Source organism: Peromyscus leucopus, chromosome 6 (assembly GCF_004664715.2).
Source record: "Peromyscus leucopus breed LL Stock chromosome 6, UCI_PerLeu_2.1, whole genome shotgun sequence".
In the NCBI taxonomy this organism is placed as follows: domain Eukaryota; kingdom Metazoa; phylum Chordata; class Mammalia; order Rodentia; family Cricetidae; genus Peromyscus; species Peromyscus leucopus.
The window spans coordinates 103,278,989-103,299,051 of record NC_051068.1 but is presented as its reverse complement, the minus strand read 5'-3'; the positions used below and the strand labels follow the sequence as shown (position 1 = coordinate 103,299,051).

At 41.0% G+C, this 20,063-nt stretch overlaps 1 protein-coding gene across 17 annotated transcripts in view; it reads right to left on the bottom strand.

Annotated features, from left to right (window-relative positions):
* The window catches only part of Col25a1 (collagen type XXV alpha 1 chain), a 404,038-nt gene that overhangs the window by 7,831 nt on the left and 376,144 nt on the right, over positions 1-20,063 (bottom strand). For 6 of the 17 annotated variants that reach the window (XM_037207099.1, XM_037207097.1, XM_037207093.1 and 3 more), the window contains 8 exons: positions 18,694-18,774; positions 16,303-16,338; positions 14,552-14,605; positions 9,068-9,121; positions 7,649-7,675; positions 6,646-6,699; positions 2,667-2,753; positions 346-384 (listed from right to left, as the gene is read on the bottom strand). In XM_037207099.1, coding sequence (XP_037062994.1) covers positions 346-384; positions 2,667-2,753; positions 6,646-6,699; positions 7,649-7,675; positions 9,068-9,121; positions 14,552-14,605; positions 16,303-16,338; positions 18,694-18,774 — 432 coding nt within the window. Of the gene's footprint in view, positions 1-345; positions 385-2,131; positions 2,210-2,666; positions 2,754-6,645; positions 6,700-7,648; positions 7,676-9,067; positions 9,122-14,551; positions 14,606-16,302; positions 16,339-18,693; positions 18,775-20,063 lie in introns of all 17 variants that reach the window. The other 11 variants (XM_037207100.1, XM_037207095.1, XM_037207103.1 and 8 more) reach the window with 9 other exon arrangements.

Below are 20,063 nucleotides of genomic sequence, written 5' to 3'. Positions count from 1 at the left end.
TCTGCCTGCCTCTGTCTCCCAAGTGCTGGGAGTAAAGGCATGCACCACCACCGTCCGAGAGCCAAACAATCTTAACAGATATATTGTGCCTTTCCATCACAAACAATGACTTTGAGGTTCCAGATTATAATTTGTCAACAACTGTTTTTGCTCATTGGTTTGGGAAGAAATCAGTAATAAACACATTCATCTAAAGATTGCCTAGAGCTTGCATATTTGCTTTGAAATACCCAAAGAGTTTTCAAGAATGTCAAATGTAAAAGGTCTGTTCTGCAGTGGAAAGGGCCTGGTCAAAATTAGTGTTTCTTTTCAGAAAAACAAACAAACAAACAGCCTAAGGCCTACCTTTTGCCAGCAACCAGGCATGGGTAATCCATCAGGTCCCTGGTTTTGAAGGGAAGAAAAAGAATTCCTCAGGCTCCTCATAAGTAATCAGATTAAGTTGACAAGCTCAGAGACTTCTAAAATTATTTCTATTAGGTGGCTTCAGTCATAGACGTTTTACACTAAGTGGTGGCTCATGATATTTTGCCTACTGTTAGTTAGAATGAAGGTAATTCAAATGTTTTCCAGACTGAGCACACATCTGAAAAATACATACGTGAATACAGAAAAACTATGTCTAATTTTGAAAATGAAATTTACAAAGCATAGTTGCCTAGTGCTCTGCTCACAGGCACATCTTTAGATAATACATCTGCACAGTGCATGGTACCTCTTAATATCATTAAAACATCTCACACTTATCTTTGCTAAATGAATCAGAGTTTCATTTCCTTGTGGTCACTGTGGTTTGTGGCAATGGTAATCAATGGCAAAGCATTTCTATCTGAAGTTTATAGCTCTCCATATGCTGGTGTTTTCCACTTTCTTATACTGTAAGTGGATATTACAAAATGCATTCATTGGCAACATGGCAGTCTATCTGCATATCATAGTAAATGTCATCCATATGTTTACCAGCACTTTTGTTTAAATCTTCAGTATTGGTTAACATTCCGAATGGAGGTTTCTAAATACTACAAAATATATTTTAAGATATAAGCATCTTCAGATACAAATGAGACCGGAAGATGTGACACAGTCGAAGGCATGCATTTTCCTCCAATGAAGGGTTTATAAAATGTGACTTATCAACAGCAAGCAAACAAAAGACAGAATACTCCATAAACTATAACAATTGACTGAATATTTTTCTATACACATAATCTCTTAAAAGACTCACAAAATCTACATTTACCTTTAAAGAATCATGCTTATAACTGAAGAATCATGTAAGGCCATGCAGACCAGTGGAACATGATGATAAAAAGCTTTCTTTATACTCCACAAAATATAATCACACTACCCTTTTAATTGTAACAAAAAAAAATCTAGCTTTGTAACATATTTGGGAGAAATTGGTAATGCCAGATTGGTACAAGGAAAAGGATCAGCCAGTAGAATTTTAGATTTTAGTTATAAGGAGGATTTTGAGTTCATGCCAATGGAGGAAGGAGTTCCGTCTACTTTAGGAAAGTGAGTTTTCAAAGGAGAGACCATGAGGTCGTTGAAAAGGTTATGTGACAGAGAACAGGATTTGGGCTGCAGACAACCATCATCTTTAGATGTGCAGGGCAATTGTTTTCTTTCCTATGGTCTCTTAATAATGTTGCTTCAAATTGGTTAACTCTTGACCATAGAAGCTTCATTATATAGGTTTGACCTTGTTTATGGCCTGATAAAACTGTAATGTGAGAGAGAAAAATACCATTATTTCTTTTAGAGGAAAGGAAAAAAAATAAGCAGGGTAAAAACCCAAAGTTCTGGCCTACCAGTGTGTTTGCATCATGTATTTTTATCTACCTTACAGATAATCTCTGAAAATTTATTGGATAAATTAACATTCCAAGGAACATAGAGATGGACACGTCAGTAGTGAGGACAATGTTAGAAGATTAATTTGCATTCATTGATGACACGTGCTTGCTCTCTCCCCTCTGCAGAGCCCAGGGAGGAGCCTCCTCATGCACATGCATGTAGTATGTTTATCATGTAAAGCTTGCTCCAGAAAGAAGCCCTTTACACTGATACAGACGAATACATAATAAAGGAATGGCATGCAGGATGGTAGGAAAGAGAAATACTGTACCAATTGGCAAGGGGCATCCAGCCCATCCAGGCCAGGCTGGCCTGGCTCCCCCTTTTCCCCCTTAACGCCACGGAATCCCTGTTTGTAAAGATTAACTCATAATGTTACTAATCCAAGAATTCATCAAAAGCAAAAATCTGCTGAAGAAACAACTAGATGAAAAGCTGGGAGAGGAACAATTTAGAAGGATCAGTAACGTGCAGAGAAGTTTCACATTATCAGGACGAGGCCTTGTCGGGAGACCATAGCCTCCTCTTTGGAGGGGTATGGGATGGTGCTGGCTCTTCTCACATCCTATGGGCGGGCTCGAGCCAGTCAGCACTGTGGAGTGCAGAAATAGAGCTGAGCGAATGGCCAGCAACCCGACGTGAAGCACATCCATGTAGACTGGGCACACACTTCTGAGCACCTGTCTGCAGGTCCATGTAAAAAGACCCTCCTGGTAACCAGCTGTTCCTGGTCCCTCTGGCCTGCTCCTCTCCCATCGCACCCCTTACACCAAACATCTGGAGACAGTTGCACAAGTGAGACATACCAACGGGCAGGGTGCATCTAATCCAGGGGCGCCCTGTTCTCCTTTCTCCCCCTTGGGCCCTTTTTTGCCTTTCTTTCCCTTTTCCCCCTGTGAATACAAGGGTTTAAATAAAAGACAGATTTTATTTGGGGGGGGGGGCAGTGTAGAAGAATACAAATGATTCACAATATGGCTTAGCTAAGAGTAGTCTGGAAGGGCATTTACCACTGTGTTCTGATGTAGAGAAGACATGATGCCATTAAAAAAAAAAAAAACAACTTATACTGCCATGGACAATAGATTCTGGCAGCAGGATTCATTATTATTAATTAATTAATGACATTCAGCAAGAAGAAAGGGGGAGACCAAAAGGGCTGATGCATCGGAAAGGCAGATCAGTGCTGACCGCTGCAATGCTGGAGTCAGTTGTGAGTTGGGGATTTGTGCTGTGGACCTGGTATAGATGGCGGGTAATCAGCGGTATGGAAGGCAGTCAGTAGCCAGTGGGGCTGGCAGTGGGTAATGGATACTCCACCCAATTGAGAACCTTTCACCTTGCCTTTTCCCGTCCTGTTCTTTAACATGTGGAGGCTGCACAGATTCAGAGGGAGAGGCAATGGCTTCTGTCTCTCCAATCATACTGTTTTGCAGCTCTCAGTAAAAATATGTAGGTATTAAAATGTGCTTCTACTGTGTTTTGCTTTTTTCTCCCCAGCAAAAATAAAAGTGAATACTCGACTTATTGAGTTAAATAAAAGTTTCAGGTGCTAATACTCGGCAGCAGTGCCAACGGGAGAAACCAATATCTAGAAACCTAGGCGGTCTTCTTCAATCTCTGGTTGACCTCATGCCTTTTGTTCACAATGGTAAATGAGTTTCCAGCTCACAGTGCTGCAGGTAGGAAAAGCAATATGGGCTCATTAAAATGAGGGAGGCAGGATAATTATACAGTGGGAACGTAGCTGTGGAAATTAGTATTTGGGAATCAAGATCAAGGTTGTGGGACGTCTGCACGGATCATGGGGATGGAGGGATTGAGGAAAGGAGGCAAAAGGAGGGGAAGGAAGGAATGCGCCCCAGCTGTTTCGCATTAATATACACATCTGCAGACTTATGGACAGGGAGTTGGTGCTGTGCAGAATGCAGAAGACGACACAGAGATACATACGTAAATGAGAAAATGCACTCTGCAGTCTGGATGGCAGTTACAATAAAATTGAGCAGTCTTTGAAGCAAACAGCATGAATATTCAGAGGGAAAAGACAGAACAATGTATAGCACAGACATGTATGAGACTCTCATTCAAATGAAAACATTCACAGTGACAGCAGGAGCCGAAGCTCCTCCTCGTTCATCTCCTGTGTGCCAAAAACACTGTGGCGGTGGCGGAAGGCTCGGAATCAAAACCACTTGGGCGTCTTGAATACAGGGGAAAGAAGTTCTGTGTAGCTCAGTTGTGCATGATTGAAGACAAAGATGTGGCAGGAGGGTGAAGAAAAAGCAGATTGACAGAAGTGGCTGATGCACTCAGAAGTAAGCACTCATTCATGGAGACTCAACACCCTCCCGTACCAAGTAGCTTCCACGCCATGATATAGACTGAAACTTTTTTTTGGGGTGTGTGTGTGTGTGCTCTGCCCTCCATGTAGCCATGACTCATCTTTGAGTAGGTCTAACTGAGGCCAAGCATGTTGGTTGTTAAGTGGAATTCATTATTTGATTGGCCAATGGGTTTAAGATTAACTACTCAAATTCTGTGGTAGGCAATTTTGTTGTTGTTAAAATTTTAGTGAACAGCAAGCTTTATGGAAAAGGGACATTAAAAGAATAATATGTCAATGTTATTAATCAATATCACGCTGTGAAATAAAGTGATTATCTGTGTACCACAAAGTTACCTATCTCTCATTGAGTGTATGAGCAGTTGAAATTAATAATTATTGTCTATTTTTATTATATCAAAGAAAAAGGCCAGGCAGTGGTGGCGCACACCTTTAATCCCAGCACTCAGGAGGCAGAGGCAGGCGGATCTCTGTGAGTTCAAGGCCAGCCTGGTCTACAGAGTGAGATCCAGGACAGGCACCAAAACTACACAGAGAAACCCTGTCTCAAAAAACCAAAAAAAAAAAAAAAAAAAAAAAAAAGAAAAGAAAAGAAAAGAAAAGAAAAAGATACACAAAGTGTTCAACACCGAGAATCTAATTTTCCTGAATATACATCTTCTAATGATGGAAATATTTTCATATGGGAAATTAACATTTTTATGAGGGTGGGTTTGAAAGTTTGTGTTTTTATAAGCTACGCTGATGGGAACCTCTCCCCCCCCCCCCCCCCGGTCCTCTTTGAATGTTGGGGAATGAACTCAGGGCCGTGAGTATGCTGGATAAGGACTTTACCACTGAGCCAAATGAGTAATTTCTAACTTCTTTAAAGATCATAAAATTGAGTACCACATGTTATTTTTTTCTTAAGATTTTAGATTCGCCGGGCGGTGGTGGCGCACGCCTTTAATCCCAGCACTCGGGAGGCAGAGCCATGAGGATCTCTGTGAGTTCGAGGCCAGCCTGGACTGGCGCAAAGCTACACAGAGAAACCCTGTCTCAAAAAAAAAAGAAAAAAAGATTTTAGATTCATACAACCTACTGGGTCAATATAAAATAAGTGACCATGGCCTTCAAGACAGTTTGTCTTGTGTTGAATGCTCTTGCACAAAACTTATCTCAGACCACATAAAATTTGTAGTCAGGATTTACAGTGTGGAAAAGAACTTTTTAGGATATACTTTTCCCTGTTTGTGAAGTGAGGAAATGATAGCGCCTACCTCAGCAGGGTGGTGTGAAGATGTCAAGGTTTATCTTGTGTAAAGCTCTTGGGGAAAGGAATGCACAGGTACTCGGCATATGTGATGCTGTGCTTTGGGATGGTGGTGCTTTGGGATGACCAATGTGTGGGCTCTTACCCATGAGAGAATAAGTAACTTAATTCTTAAGACATATCCAGCGGGCTTCATACCCCTTGTTTGGCATACCCCGTTTGGTCTGGTATCATAACAGGGAAGAGTTTCACTGTTCAAGAGAATTCACTGGGTTTTAAAAACAATGTATTGTTAACTCTATCAGTGCATGAATTAATCTAAGGAGGAGAACTGGTTGAAACGGAATCATGAGATATTTAACTATTTGAATGTTTTCATTATTGACTTTTTGTTGCCTTTTGTTTCACCCAATATAAAAACTTACTTGATTTACTAATGGATTAAAGACTATAGCAAACTAGAGAGAAGACAAGACAGGACAGAACTAAAGAGAAATGGAGAAAGTGATGTTTAAAATTTACAATCCAAACTTTTCTTCTAGTCATAAAATCATGTTGCTTGATATTGGCTCCTATAGCCTATGGAGTTGACTGATGGTCCAGAGGAATCCTCAATATTAAGCCATCACCAATGTCTTCATTGAAAAGCCTACAACTATTGGCTTTCCAGCTAACAGACAGCCTCTGCACAGCGGGCATACTGTGGTCTCTCTCTCACAATGTGTCTCTTCTACCTCCGAATTTAAAAAAATCAAAATGTACCATGTATCAGTCTCTCTCTTAGGAATGTCATAAAGATAAATGAGATCCGGGCCTTTGGGTGATATAGGCTTTGCCAAAATACCATTGAGGTTTGTGTGATGTGATTTTACTTTTGTGAAAAAATTTACAATCCCCCTCAGCCCCTGGACATAAAATTTAAAAAAATTGGTGTCAGGAAGTTGAAAGACTGTAGCTTTGATATCTAGGGGCTAGAATCTCCCTCCTGTGCTGGATGGTACCCTCATTTCTAGCTGCGTAGCCTTCAACAGTCCTCTCTGAAGACCCTATTCCTTAGATGAGCCGTCTGTATGTTTTTGGGACACAGGGCAGAGACAGGAAAGGCGAAAGATGGAATCGCACAGGTTCAGCAGCAGAGCAGACAGTGTTAGCAGAAACACACAAGGTGCATGCTGGGAGAAGTCACCTTTTCTCCCTTTTCTCCCAGGTCACCCTTCTCGCCTCGAGGACCAGGGAAGCCCTATGGGATAAAAAGCAAACTCCAGTTATCTATTGGTATAACTGTGGTAAAATCAACAACCACCACCAACCACAGTTCATTGGTCTGACTCACATATAATAATGGACACGTCAATCTTTAAACTCACAAAGAACAGTAGCCCTTAGAAATATACTGTCTACCATTTCGATAAGCTATGCACAACAAGTTTCTTGCTTTATTTCTCCTAAGAAAATGCAGGAGAAAGAGCACAAGAATATTAATTTGAATCCTGGCACATTTACTAATGTGTGTGGGTTTGGCCAAATCACTTACCTCTGCCCTTTAGTCCCTTGACTATAAAATAAGGTTAATGACTATCACACAGCTGTTGTGGATGTTAAATGAGATGGCGGATGCCAAGTGCCAGAACGATGCCTGCACATAACGGGTGCTCAATAAACAGCAACTATTGTAACATCATTACTCACACAATACTGACAAGCTGTGACAGTTCCTACAGGCATTTACTTTTGACAGTCTGTATTTTTATATAATATTTTAGCACAAGAGAAAATGTACATAGAGACTTAATGGAAAAAGAAAAAGAACATTATAATAGCTTTGACAAAACACCATTCCCCAAGGGCACACATGACAGGCAGACTGATTGGATACATAGTTATTTTTTCTATAACTTAATGTAGGAAAAGATTTTGAAGTACCACTATCCAGTGTCAATTACTAATTTACATAAATTATTTTTCTTTATCTCATGCAAATACTAGTGTATTTTATATGGCTGTCTATATGCACAGTACTTATATATACTACTATATACATATATATATATGATGTGTGTGTGTGTGTGTATGTGTGTGTGTATAATGCATGCACAGAAAAATTTCTATACTCTTGGTATTCCCTGATGATGGAGACCATTGACTGTATCCATTACAATTGAAGGATGCTTGCTGTGCAGATTACTTACATCAAGACCAGGCTCTCCATCTTTGCCCTGCCAAAGAACCACAGTGGCTACATTAGTGTTCCTAAGTTTCATCAATAGGTTCTTGTTTAAGGCTGCTCTGGGCATGCAACATTAGTGTTAGAAAGACTATGCTAGAATTGTGAAAAAGCCTTCTTGATTAGTCATATTTCTTTAAATCAAGTGAGGGGACTGTTAGTTGAAGTTATGGGTCATGAGGGATTTAAACTCTTTACTGGGTTAAATAGGTAGTTTTGCTCAAATTCTATGCTTGCTGTCTGACTTAGCAGCTCAGAAATGAAGTACAAAACAAAACAAAAAAATGTTGAGTTAAAAAATACACCAACACTAATGGAAGATGTAAATCAATGCTCCTTTAGTTTGAGAATTCAGCTTTTCAATTAATGGAGAACCTAAAAATTGTTTATCATTAAATATAGTTTGAATTTGACTAGACAATCACCTTGAATACAAGGAGTGTGAACATAACAACTTCAAAAGCTGCTTTACAGTGAACTTTGTAGAAGAGGAATTCCTAAGAGAGTTGGTCTAAGACTGTTTACACAAGATGGTAACTTCACCCCTGCATGGTGGTAATGTTGGATCAGACTATGTTCTGTCAAAAGTTCCCAACAGCTCATTCCATTAGTACACTTTGACATCTATTTCAAGGCGAGTATCTTGTTGGGCACTGAAATGATTGTGAATGAAGTTTGTTTTCTGAGTTCATAAAAAGCCGTGGAAAGCACAGGCAGGTTAAAAACCTAAATGTAACACATGCTACTTTGAGTCCTCCTCTACACAACGGACTGGAACCACAGTGCAGATCATTTCTACAGAAACCTGGGACCTCAGTTCGGTTCTGCATAGTTCAGAATTTTAGAAGACAGAACACCGCCAACCTTCTATGTTCTGAAGATCATCTGTCCTTTCAGGAACTTAGAAAGGTCATAAACACTGTCATCATAGAATAGAAATTTAATTTGAATCATAATTTCCACTTGCAAGAGAATTTTTTTTTTGCAATCTATGAGACTAGACAAGGAATGAAGGTTATTATAAATGAAATTTTCACATCCAATTGACAATGATGAGCCTTCAAGGGACTGCCAGTTATGGATGTCCACGCAGATGGCATGGAAGGTGCCATCCGTCAGGCAGAACTTGGCTTTCTAGTTGGTGCTGTTTGTCCCCTTGTCTCTGATCTTCAGTCCCATGACCTGCTTGGGTGTGTCTCCATGTACAGAGATCAGTTGAGACTATGACCTATCTGTCATGTAGAATTCTCTGTGTTGTGACTACTCATCGGGTCGCCTGTGCTCCTAAAATGAGATTAGTCTGCCCACTCAGGAAGGGTTAACCATGTCAGTAGCAGGTCACAGTAGCATGCTGATGGTGACGGTCACGTGATAGTGAACTCACAGGCAGCCCATAGGGCCCTCTGGGTCCAGGCTCTCCCACAGCTCCTTTTTCTCCCTAAAGTGAAGAAGCAGAAAGTTCCAGTCATACATGAACCCCTGCATTCCCATGTAGTTCACACAGAAAGCTGCCATTTAAGCGTTCTATCAGAATGCCAATGATTCATGCTCCTTTTAAACTGTAGTGACAGTCATCCACCACAGCATATGTTACTAGATGGCCATTGACAGACAGGAAGAAGCCACCACCTTTAGCCACCCAGATGTGCTGAAGGATTCCTATGTGTAGAATGCTCTGCTTGGGTTCCTCTGGCACTTGTGTAGAGCATTACTGTTTGTTTTAAAGTGGAGGTTCCTAACCTTTCCAGAAATGCTTGGGAGCAGAGCTGAATTTGGATTTGATATTTGGGGGATGAGGCACAACATAAACTACAAAATCCATTTGTTTCAGACATGAATCCTGTACACATCCCCTACAAGTTAACTTTATACAATATTTTTATTGTGCTTCTGTTTCTACTGCAATGTGTCATATGAGGCCGGGGTAGAATTCCCATCTGTGGTATTATGTTAGTGCCCAGAGGTTTTTGGATTTTAGAGGGACTCACAATTTGAATTTTTAGATTAGGGATATTTGGCCTGTATTGCTGCCGCCTTCTTCTTCTTCTTCTTCTTCTTCTTCTTCTTCTTCTTCTTCTTCTTCTTCTTCTTCTTCTTCTTCTTCTCTCCTCCTCCTCCTCCTCCTCCTCCTCCTTTTTTTTTAAATGTAAGATTTCTTAAAAATCAAGTCTCTCTTCAGGGAGCCCTTCCTTGACACTCTCCCATTTCCACAGCTCTACCTCACTTCTGGTCCCTGCACTCTGTGAGACACACAGAGTTACTATTACTGTCTGTCTGTGGTTCTCACTAGAATGGGTACACTGGGACCTCAGGGCCCCCAGCTTTGTTTCCATTAGCCATATTTTAGAATAGTGCTCAGCGAGCGCATTAGTAAATATTAGTTGAACAAATTAATCACATTGGGTCATACATTGTTATACACATCTTGTCTTCTTTTTGAAAAAGAAGATTTAAAAACCTTTATGCCTCCAGCAAGTGCTTGGTGGGTAGACACACATTGTCTCTACTATTCTAACTGTCCATTTAATAGGGTTAGCATAAATGATAATCCAGAATGCTTGTGAAGAATCAGGACTATTGGAGGTGGTCCATGGATAGAAATAACCTAATAAAGATATATCTTTCATTTTAAGAGTGTTTTGGGGCTGCTTCCTCCAGATTAAGGTGTGTGTTATCACGTAGCATGAACATGTCAGGGGCAATGGTGATGCTTCTGTGAGTACCTCCATGGAAAGTTCTCTCTGCATTCTTTTATTGTGTCATCAGAGGGGCTTAAAGTTCAGTCCATATTTTTTGTGTGCGAGTGGAAAGCCAGGAAATCTACCAGCAGAGGCATGGGATAGGCATTTACTTCTCTGTTCTCAAGATTTCCACATGCACAGGTATCAGGCATTACTAAATTTTTCTCTTAAATTCGGGGGGGTTGGTGAAGCCACTCAGCACTGTCAGCAAAGAGACACACAGAATACAGTGAGATCACCAGAGATGGATATCATTAGGAATCTGAGCTTTTCTTATCACTTAATATTTGCTAATAATGAAAAATCAATGGTACTCAGGGCAGTGGCCAGGCTGTGGATAAATTAGATTTAAATTCGAATTATACTTCTGTCTCTTTCTGGCAGCAAGGCTTCCAGAACTCTAGGAACTTTCTCAATCCTTCTTTGCTTGGGTTATATCAATCATAGATAAAATAGTGATAAATAGTCTACGAAATTGTCCCGAAAACTAAATGTGATAGTAATATGACATTATACAGCATTAAATAATTGATGTCTCAAGTGCTAGCTACTACACAAGTAGAGGTCATATTTTTAGTGGAAAGCATTTTAAAGTATGATAATTTAAAATTGATTTCTTTCGATAGGCTTGGCAGTGTTACTTATGAGTTTTAAAATGGTGTGTGCTCGAGTGTGCGCTTGTTTGCACATCACATGTGTTACTGTCAGGAGTGAGGTTTAGAGGCAGGTTCACAGAAGCAAGCTAATTGGAAAGTAGACCAGGTCTAGTCTAAATATCGCCATGGGATTTCCTACTTCTCCACCCCAACCTCCACTGAGAACCTTGGCTTGCTTTGTTTTTTAAAAGGAACACACCTTGGCTTCTCTAAACGGTAAGTGGTTACTCCAACACTTCTCTGCAGGATTTCTCTTCTAGACTAGCCTGCCCCTCACAGTGGAGCACCATGAGAAGTGGATCCATCAGTTCAGTGCTGCTCAGGGAGGCCTTGGGAACACTCAGCTACAAGTTCCATGGAAGGTGGTTCCCACTAAGATGACCTCCCTTGGGGTGGGGGAGCCTTGTCCTTGGTTCAAGTCTCCCTGAGTGACCCTTGGACTGACAGTAGGATTCTGCCTGGGTAGAAGCAGAGCCTAGATTCCTCCTTTGGCTTTTGGTTATATGAAAGAAACATTCCTGTCTTGTTCAAGCCACATGGAATTTGGATCTTTGCCTCAGCACCAAAGCACCAACCCCAGCGGTTGCATCTTGGGAACCCTCAGAAATGAAATATTATTGGATACCCTCAGAAATGAAATATGAACCCAGGGATTCAAATGTATAGCCCCCCCCCCCCTTGCTGGATTAAGGAGTTCCAAAAGAACCTTTGATCGTCTCAAACTTAAAACATAGAGTTCTAAGGCCAGAGGAAGAATTCAGTATTCGGAACAAAACCACTAGCAGGCTTTCAGCTCTGGAGGAGAGACCTAACGTCTAAGCGGCTTGAAGGAGAAAGTGTTTTCCTCGATGTAACAAGTCACAGGAGGGCTCTAGGAACGGCTTCAAATGCCCTGTCCTTTTCCCAGGGGAAGAAATCAGTGGAAGGCAGGGAGCTGGGGGGGAGGGGGCTGCACACGAATGTGTCAGTCACCCATTGAGAAGGCTTGCATGCGAAGGGCTCCATTTCTTTAGGCTGGCCGAATTTCATGCAGGCTCTTTCGTTATTAGCATAGCAGTACCCATGACTTGTTCTAGAAGGCCTGCCTTTGCTTTCAAAGCAGAAACATCTGCAGGAGCCTCCAGATGGCACCTCCACTAGCTGTGAGATTCACACTCTGGTCTGGCACTTTGAGCGAGGGCACTCGCCGCCTACTGACACACGATCCCGTTTGAGGGGACACAAGTGTGGCACTTCACACCGCATGCACCTGGCTTCAACTATGCATTCGCAAATTCTTAGGGACTTCATTGGCTCTTCTGGTTAATTCTGCACCAGCACTGAGACCTGATACCCTTGAGACACTGTTGAGCTATCGGAAGTAACAGCTGATTTATCAAACAGCAAACCCTCTTGAGCCCCAGGGCACTCTGCCAACAGACCGCCTGAGCTTTGCTGCTCCAATTTTAGGATGGACTGAGTTTCTTCATCCAGTGCTTGAAAATGAATCTTTATCAGCAGCAGGACGCTCTTAGCTTTGAAGTATTTTTTAATGAAGCTAATTATCGGAAGTTGTTGGTTTGATCCACAATAGTGGATTCAGATAATACATTCTTAAGGACTCATCTCGTTCTGGAACTCTTCTTGGATAAGGCCAGTCTTCGCTGGGGTCTAGCCCATGTAGTTGTATTTACTTTGGCCTTATTCTCTGGCTATTTTTTTTTTTTTTTTGCATAGATTTCTTCTTTGCAATATAAACTCTTCTAGATTAATGAAGGTAGATGCTTTCTTATTCAGCCCTAAAGGGGATGTCTCAATCAAACCCCTCCCCCTCAGAGCTCAGGGAGCCCCACGGAAGAGGAGGCAGAAAGAGCATAAGAGCCAGAGGGGATGGAGGACACCAAGAAAACAAGGCCCTGTAAATCAACATGTGCAGAGCTCATATGAACTCACAGAGACTGTGGCAGCATGCACAGGGCCTGCACAGGTCTTCTGTGTATATATTATGACTTCCAGTTTAGTTTTTTATGGGATACTTGAGTGTGCAAATGAGCGGGTCCCTGATTCCTGTGCCTTCTCTCGGGCTCTTTTCCTTCTGTTGGTGTGTCTTGTCCAATCTTGCTTTTTTTTGCTTTACCTTATATTTCATTTTGTTATATTTTAATATTATCTCTTAGAAGCCTGTTCTCTTCTAATGGGAGACAGGATGGGAGAGGATGTGGGGAGGAACTGGGTGAGTACAGGGAGCAGATGCCATAATCAGGACATATTATGTGAGAAAAGAATCTATTTTCAATAATAGAAAAAAAACCCGGATGCTTCCTCTGCAGCATTATTTATATAGTGTGTATATATTTATGGTCATTAATAAAAGTCTCTGTGATGATGATGAATCGATTATATTATTCAATGTAGCAGAGCAACCAGCAAAGGGTGTTTTCTTTAAGTAGGAGGAGTGTTCCTTTCACCCCAAAGGATTACATTGTACACAGTTGCATCTGATAGGACCAGGGAATTAGAAGGCATGTCAGAGACCTGGTCCTTTCTTTAAAAATCAGATTATCACAAACTGATGAAAACTCTCATTTTAAAAAGCTCACAAACTTACACGGTGAACCATGCCAACATCATGAAATGCTCACGTTTAGCATACTTTCCTCATCTTGTACAGTGCCTGGTAGGGAAATTGATGACACAATTCTACACACACACACACACACACACACACACACACACACACACACACACACACACGTTTGCAGTTTTCCAAGGTGAAGAAAAGAAAAAGTGGGTGAAAAATGGAAGGGAAGAGGTTCCAGACACATGAGCAGCTGCCGAGGCTGCCGCACATTTTTGTGTCAGATATTCATCTTCCCCCGAGTGTCTCTCTTTTTCTTTTCCTCCCAAGGATATGGAAGCCTAGACTGGAACAGTGAGGTTAGTGAAAGGGCCCCGCTTTATAACTCACTGAAATCATTTCCTTATGGCTACAGGAAAACAGGTCATTCTTTAACTCACAAAAGAAAAATGAGAGTATGGGTAACTGAATGGGGAAGAATATGTAGGTTTTGTAATTTCCTTTGGAAAAACATTATAATTTACTCGGAATGAATACAGTAGCTTTGTATTAAGATTATCAACCAGAATATGTAGTTCTGGAAATTTTAGCCCCATTGACTTCAACTTTCTGGATGAAGGCCCAATGAAAATACCTTCCTTATGGGTTAAGAAGGAATAATGGGAGCTATTTATTTCAGCTATGTAAATGTATATATTGTTTTCATTAAGGCAGACTGATCCCATGTCATACTATGTGGTTTTCTTCTCTTAGTCTTAGGACTCTGAATAGAGCTTTGAATGGGTAACATTTTCATTTAATACTAGATAGCCCCCTATCTTTCCTGGACATTGAACAGTTTGAGATTGTCTTGAAACAATGCTTTGTTTCCTTCAGTGCTCAGCTTAAGTGTGATAACACAAAGAGAGACTTACTCTTTCTCCTTTGGGACCTGCAGGGCCATGGGGTCCTATAGGACCATCTGCACCCTAAAAAAGATAAAAATAGAATACCATGAGACGAGTGAGAGACAAGGACTGCAAGAAAAGTTCTGTTTTACTTGTCTGGGAGAATGATGTCTTAGGATAACTTATCTGATTTTAAAGCACTTTATTCTTGATGGTTTTTCATGCCAGTTATTTTTGAGAAATCCATGCAACAGGGAGGAAGTATCTAACTGCATGCTTCAACAAAGAGTATACACAAAAAGCCATATTTCACAGTTATTTATTCTTATCTGATGAAGTATCTTCATTTTGCTCTCATCATTCTTTTCCCAGATTTATTTTTATTTTATGTGTATGTGTGAGTGCTTGCATGTATGTATAGACATCATGTGTGTGCAGTTTCCATGGAGGCCAGAAGAGGGCACCAGATCCCAGGAAGTGGAGTTAGAGATGCTGGTGAGCCACCATGTGGGTTCTGGGAATTGAATCTGGGTCCTCTGTAAGAGCAGCCAGTGCTCTTAACTGCTGAGCCAACTCTTCAGCCCCAGGCCTCCATAGTCTTAACCAGGGAAATATAACCATCCTTCCTTTCTACCATCTTTGCCCTGAGTCTTTTCTCCACAGCCACTGACACCCATGGCCAAAGCCTCAAAACTTTGTTTTTAGCGATTTAAAACATATGAATGAGAAGTGTTTAACTTCCAAAACAACATTCTGCAGCTCCACTGGGACAGCAGGGGCTCATGAGGTGGAGGGGTTGTTCTCTTCTGGACTTTGCCCATAATTTGCACATCAGGCAGGTAAAATGACTTGATTGACAGAATTGGTTTCTGTGACAGAAAAGATAATATCTGAAAGGATGTAAGAACTCTGGGGTCCGGCAGAAAATAATAACTGCCTGAAGGCTTTTAGAACTGAGAATTTTGATTCTTAAAAATGTAGTAAGGATTTCAAATATATTTACTCGATTATCAGGAAGACTCTGCCTAGAGTGGCAAAGAGTGCAAAATGGTATTTGCACACACAAGGATTATTTCAACTTGTCTAGCATATTCCCCTCATTGTCCTGGCAGGTTGGTAGATTCTGTTAGACTCTCTGATAGGAAAGAATTCAGAGTTTCGAATTCATTCTCCTGTTGGTGAATTCTTAGTGTCTTAATTACTCTCTTATTGCTTCAACTCAAAGTTCTCCTCCACAATGCTTCTAAATAATGAGTGACTATGGCTAAAATTTAAAAGTTGAGCTGCTAAAAACAAAGAAGTGGTAAAAATGATGGAGACACATGCTTCGCTTCATGAGTAGAGACTTGGAAGTTAATTTAAGGAGGAAATTGCATTTCTAGGATGGACAAAAATATAAAGGAAAAGCAAGTTAAAATAAATTCTTCATTTTCACCATTTCAGGGCTTTTCCCATGAGAATGCAGGGAAGGTTTTATGAACTGGTTTAGGTCGCTGAGACACTGAAGGCAGCTGGACCCAGCACTCTTCTCATTCAGTAAATTATCCAGACTTGAACTTCTGAAGATGTCCTGGCAGCTCGGGCCATACTTTCGAGTTGCGACCCATTCTCTGTCTCTCTTTCTCCCTTTCCACCGTCCTCATCCACTTCCCCCTCTGATTCTCGCCCTAAGTGACCCCTCATCATCTGGGAAGACCACAAGGAATGAAGGGGTCTTCCCCGGAGCACACAATCCATGAAACGCACACACATCGGAGCAGGACGCGGGGCTGACTCACCCGGGATCCTGGCTTCCCGTCTAAGCCAGATGCTCCCTGTGTGATTGGGTTGGTCGGGATTGGTGGGTGTGACACAAATGACAAGAACAGAGATTAGTATGAGGTACTGGTGAGAAATGCAACACTTCAAGCAACATCATACACAGTCACAGAATTCTGGGATGAATACCACAGTGCTACAAATAGTTAGTTAAAAAAAAATCACATGACAATACATGCCCCACAGGTGATGGCATTTTAGTGACATTTCTACCAGGAAATTCTTCTCTAGAAGTCTGGTGAAGGAGGTTTCACACAGTGGCCTACAGAGTGCTTGCTGACAATACACAGCAAAGGGGCTTCTAGCTCTATGTCCACATGAAATTCATCTCCTAAAGACTATTATTCATGATAGATTTCTTTAGATTCTGAAGAGAAAGTAATGGAAATCTCCTAAGAAAGGGCTCCAGGGCTCTGGCTACACTTGTTAAAACGCTTTTATGAACAAAAAGGCTGTGCTTGATTTTATATGGACGTTGTGTGTTAGACCTAAAATTCACATTAGTCACCACTAGAGGGACTTCTAGGAACAAGAAAAAAAAAATATGGGCTCAAGTTAAAATAAGTCCCAGTCTGTGCCCCAGGTCAGTTCAAATAATCTTTACACTGATGTTTGCATGAGAAATGACTTAAAACCTACGCATCTCACATTAATACATGCTTTTCCTTATTTTGGATTGAGGGATACCCATGGAGGAATGATAAAACGGCACTTTCTGTGTTTGTAGCAAGATGTAACTATAACCCTTTTTGATTAGGCTCTTATAGAGCAAACCCCCGATACTTGTTACTTCAAAGACACAGAGTACGTCATGGAATATTTAAAAAGACACTGTGTTAGCACTTTCGATTCTCTCGGCCAGGCTGGAGAACTCTTTCTCAGCTTCATGCTTCAGGTGCAGTTAATAATAAAAAAAAATGAAAGAAAAAAATCGATTCCAGCTGCCAGCAATGCCAACACATATACATTGGGATAATTTTTTTTTAATTTAAAAATTCTTTCAGTATGATCTTGTTATGATCAATGCTGTAAGTACAAAACAGAGCTTTAGGTAGCAACGATTATAAACATAGATATTGTTGTTGCTTGTTTAGTAATAGCTTTTGGCTAAATGGGCTGTAAAAATCCCCAGCAGCCCTAAATTTGACAGTAGGGGGAAGTTTAGAGAAACTAGACTTAATGTTTAGGAAATGCAAAGCTTATTAAGCCTTTTTTAAAAAGCTTTTTTTTTTAAGTCACTATTATAACATTTGAAGATAAATGTTAAAATGATATTTATATTGATGATAAGATTCTTTATCTAACTGGGGTGTGAAACTAAGGGCTTACAAATGTTTTGTGTCTATGATCCATTGATCCAATTGGCACAATTTAACTTGAACTATAACATAAAGCTCCCATGATTCACTCAGTAAGTAAATATATGAAATAGCTGCAGTGTCTGACTTAGAAGCCATGGGCTTTTGAGTGGGTGTTAGTACTGAAAACACAATACCCATGGGGAAAATGAGATGGGGACCATCAACACTTTTTATCTTACATCTCTACTATACAACTATTTTCTGCTACTGGTTTTATGTCATATTTTACAAATGTAACCTACAATATTTTTACTGACCCTTATCTTCATTTAATGAACAAACAACATATTAAAAGCCCCAAATTAAACCATTACACTCAATAATAATTTTAAAACCCTTTCAAGTTGTTGTGGGAAGAATATTGGCATAAAGTATATGAATGGGTGAAACCCCCTTTTTCATTATGAATGAAAATCTTTACAACTGCAGAATATGTCTTCCATACTATCCACTATTCTCCCAGGAACCTCATCACAGGGAATCTCCAAAACGGACAACACAAAACATACAGAACACAACGCGGTCGACTAATGTAAGGGGCCACAGCACTGACCTCAACGATGGCCAGTTGCATACGTGCCACCAACAGAGCGCTAGCGTTTGTACAGACTCCGAGAGATCAAAACAACGGAGTACAGGGCTTACCCTGTATTAGACCATGAACGTGCCTGGGAGAGACCATGAAACAGCAAGCATCGCTTTTCAGAAGAGACAGTGGCAGAACTTGCCTGTCAGCCCCACAAGAGCAAGGTTGGCATGTATGCAATTGACACATGACGGGACATTTGTGGCACTGCTTGTTATGGGGTCACCCTGAGACACAAGATCAAGACATCAGGAAAACAAAACTGGACTGTGCTCTGCTCTGACACAGGGTGTGTTCGAATGACAGGATTCTTGACTGTAAGATAGCCGCCGAGCAAGCCGGCACGGTTGCTTAGAAAGAAAAAACTGAGATTTGCCCCCAAATGGAAAGTGTTCTTTACTTACTGGAAGACCAAGGGGTCCTCTGTCACCCTTTTGGCCTGGTTCACCCTTCAATCCTTTAACACCATTTAACCCTGGTTCACCCTAAATGCAAAAGCAAATGCCAATTTTGGTTGCTATCATGGGTGTTTCAACTGTGAGAGAAGAGACCCAGTCTCTGAAGTACTTGCAGATTCCAGTTTTAGGTAACAGCAGAGTGAGGCTAGCTTGGTTGTGCATCAGTTAATAACCTAATTTAAAGCTTAATAAGGTAGAGATGACAAATAATATTCTAGAAAGCGCTGAAACTCAAGGAAAAGACGTGTTGAGTATCACTACAAGATGTACAGCTGACATCATGGATCCTGGAGTTCTACCTCAAGGAACTTAGTGTTACACTGTTTTGACTAAGCAAATCAGAGACAATCAGAGTGGTGGATACTGAAGGGATCAGTAGGAAACCCCACTCTGCTGGGATTGAAAACTGGAATATGCAGGGCAGTGTTATAGACAGACATTTTAAGCCTTTAAGCATTTTGCCCAGGAGGATGAACTGAAAACGTAGACACTGATGTTTGAAGTAATGCCATTCTGCAAGTCCTCATTCCCTGACATTGCCAAGTCGGGTTCCTGCATGGATTAATCAATAGAGTTAACCACAAATTGACAGTCCCAGAAGAGACTCTGAAGATCAGAGAACTTGAATATAGTTTTCCTGACTGTCTGCGCCATGTTAGAACAGAGGAAGTACAGTCTAACATGGGATGACATTACAAGAGCCCTGATAAGTGGCAAATCCTCCTGACTCAGTTCAGGAAAAATCCAGGGATATAGCATGCTAGAGACAGAGAGTTCGGATACATACACTTTTCAGCTTTTAAGTATGGGCATTCATTTGTCAAGAAAACATGGAAAGACTTGTGAAAGGAAGGTGACCTCACTGTATGGAGGGCATGCTCATATTGGCTGAAGGGATTTTCAACCTTTGAAGTACTATCTGATCTGCCTGATGGTGAAAACCAGTGTGCTGCTCATTCAGAGCAGAGTCTAGAGTCTCCTAACATAGCTAGCATAGGAATGGGTATAATTAACGGATGCCTAGATGAGAATGCTCATGAGAAAATTATGGGAAACCCTGATATGGATGCACTCATGAGAGCATGCTATTTATTTGAACTTTCAGAGGCCCACACACTGTCATAGCATAGTAGAATTTGTAGACCTTGAAAAATGTGAGTCTGTAGTGTAGCCACCGTTGAAAACCCAAATATGCTATAACTGACCAGGTCTAATCCTGAAGTCCCAGTGCCATAGTTCACAACGCACTGGGGCCAAGGCTCAGTGGTCACTGTTCTAAACGTGAGATTCACGGCTTTGCATGTGAGCTCATTTCT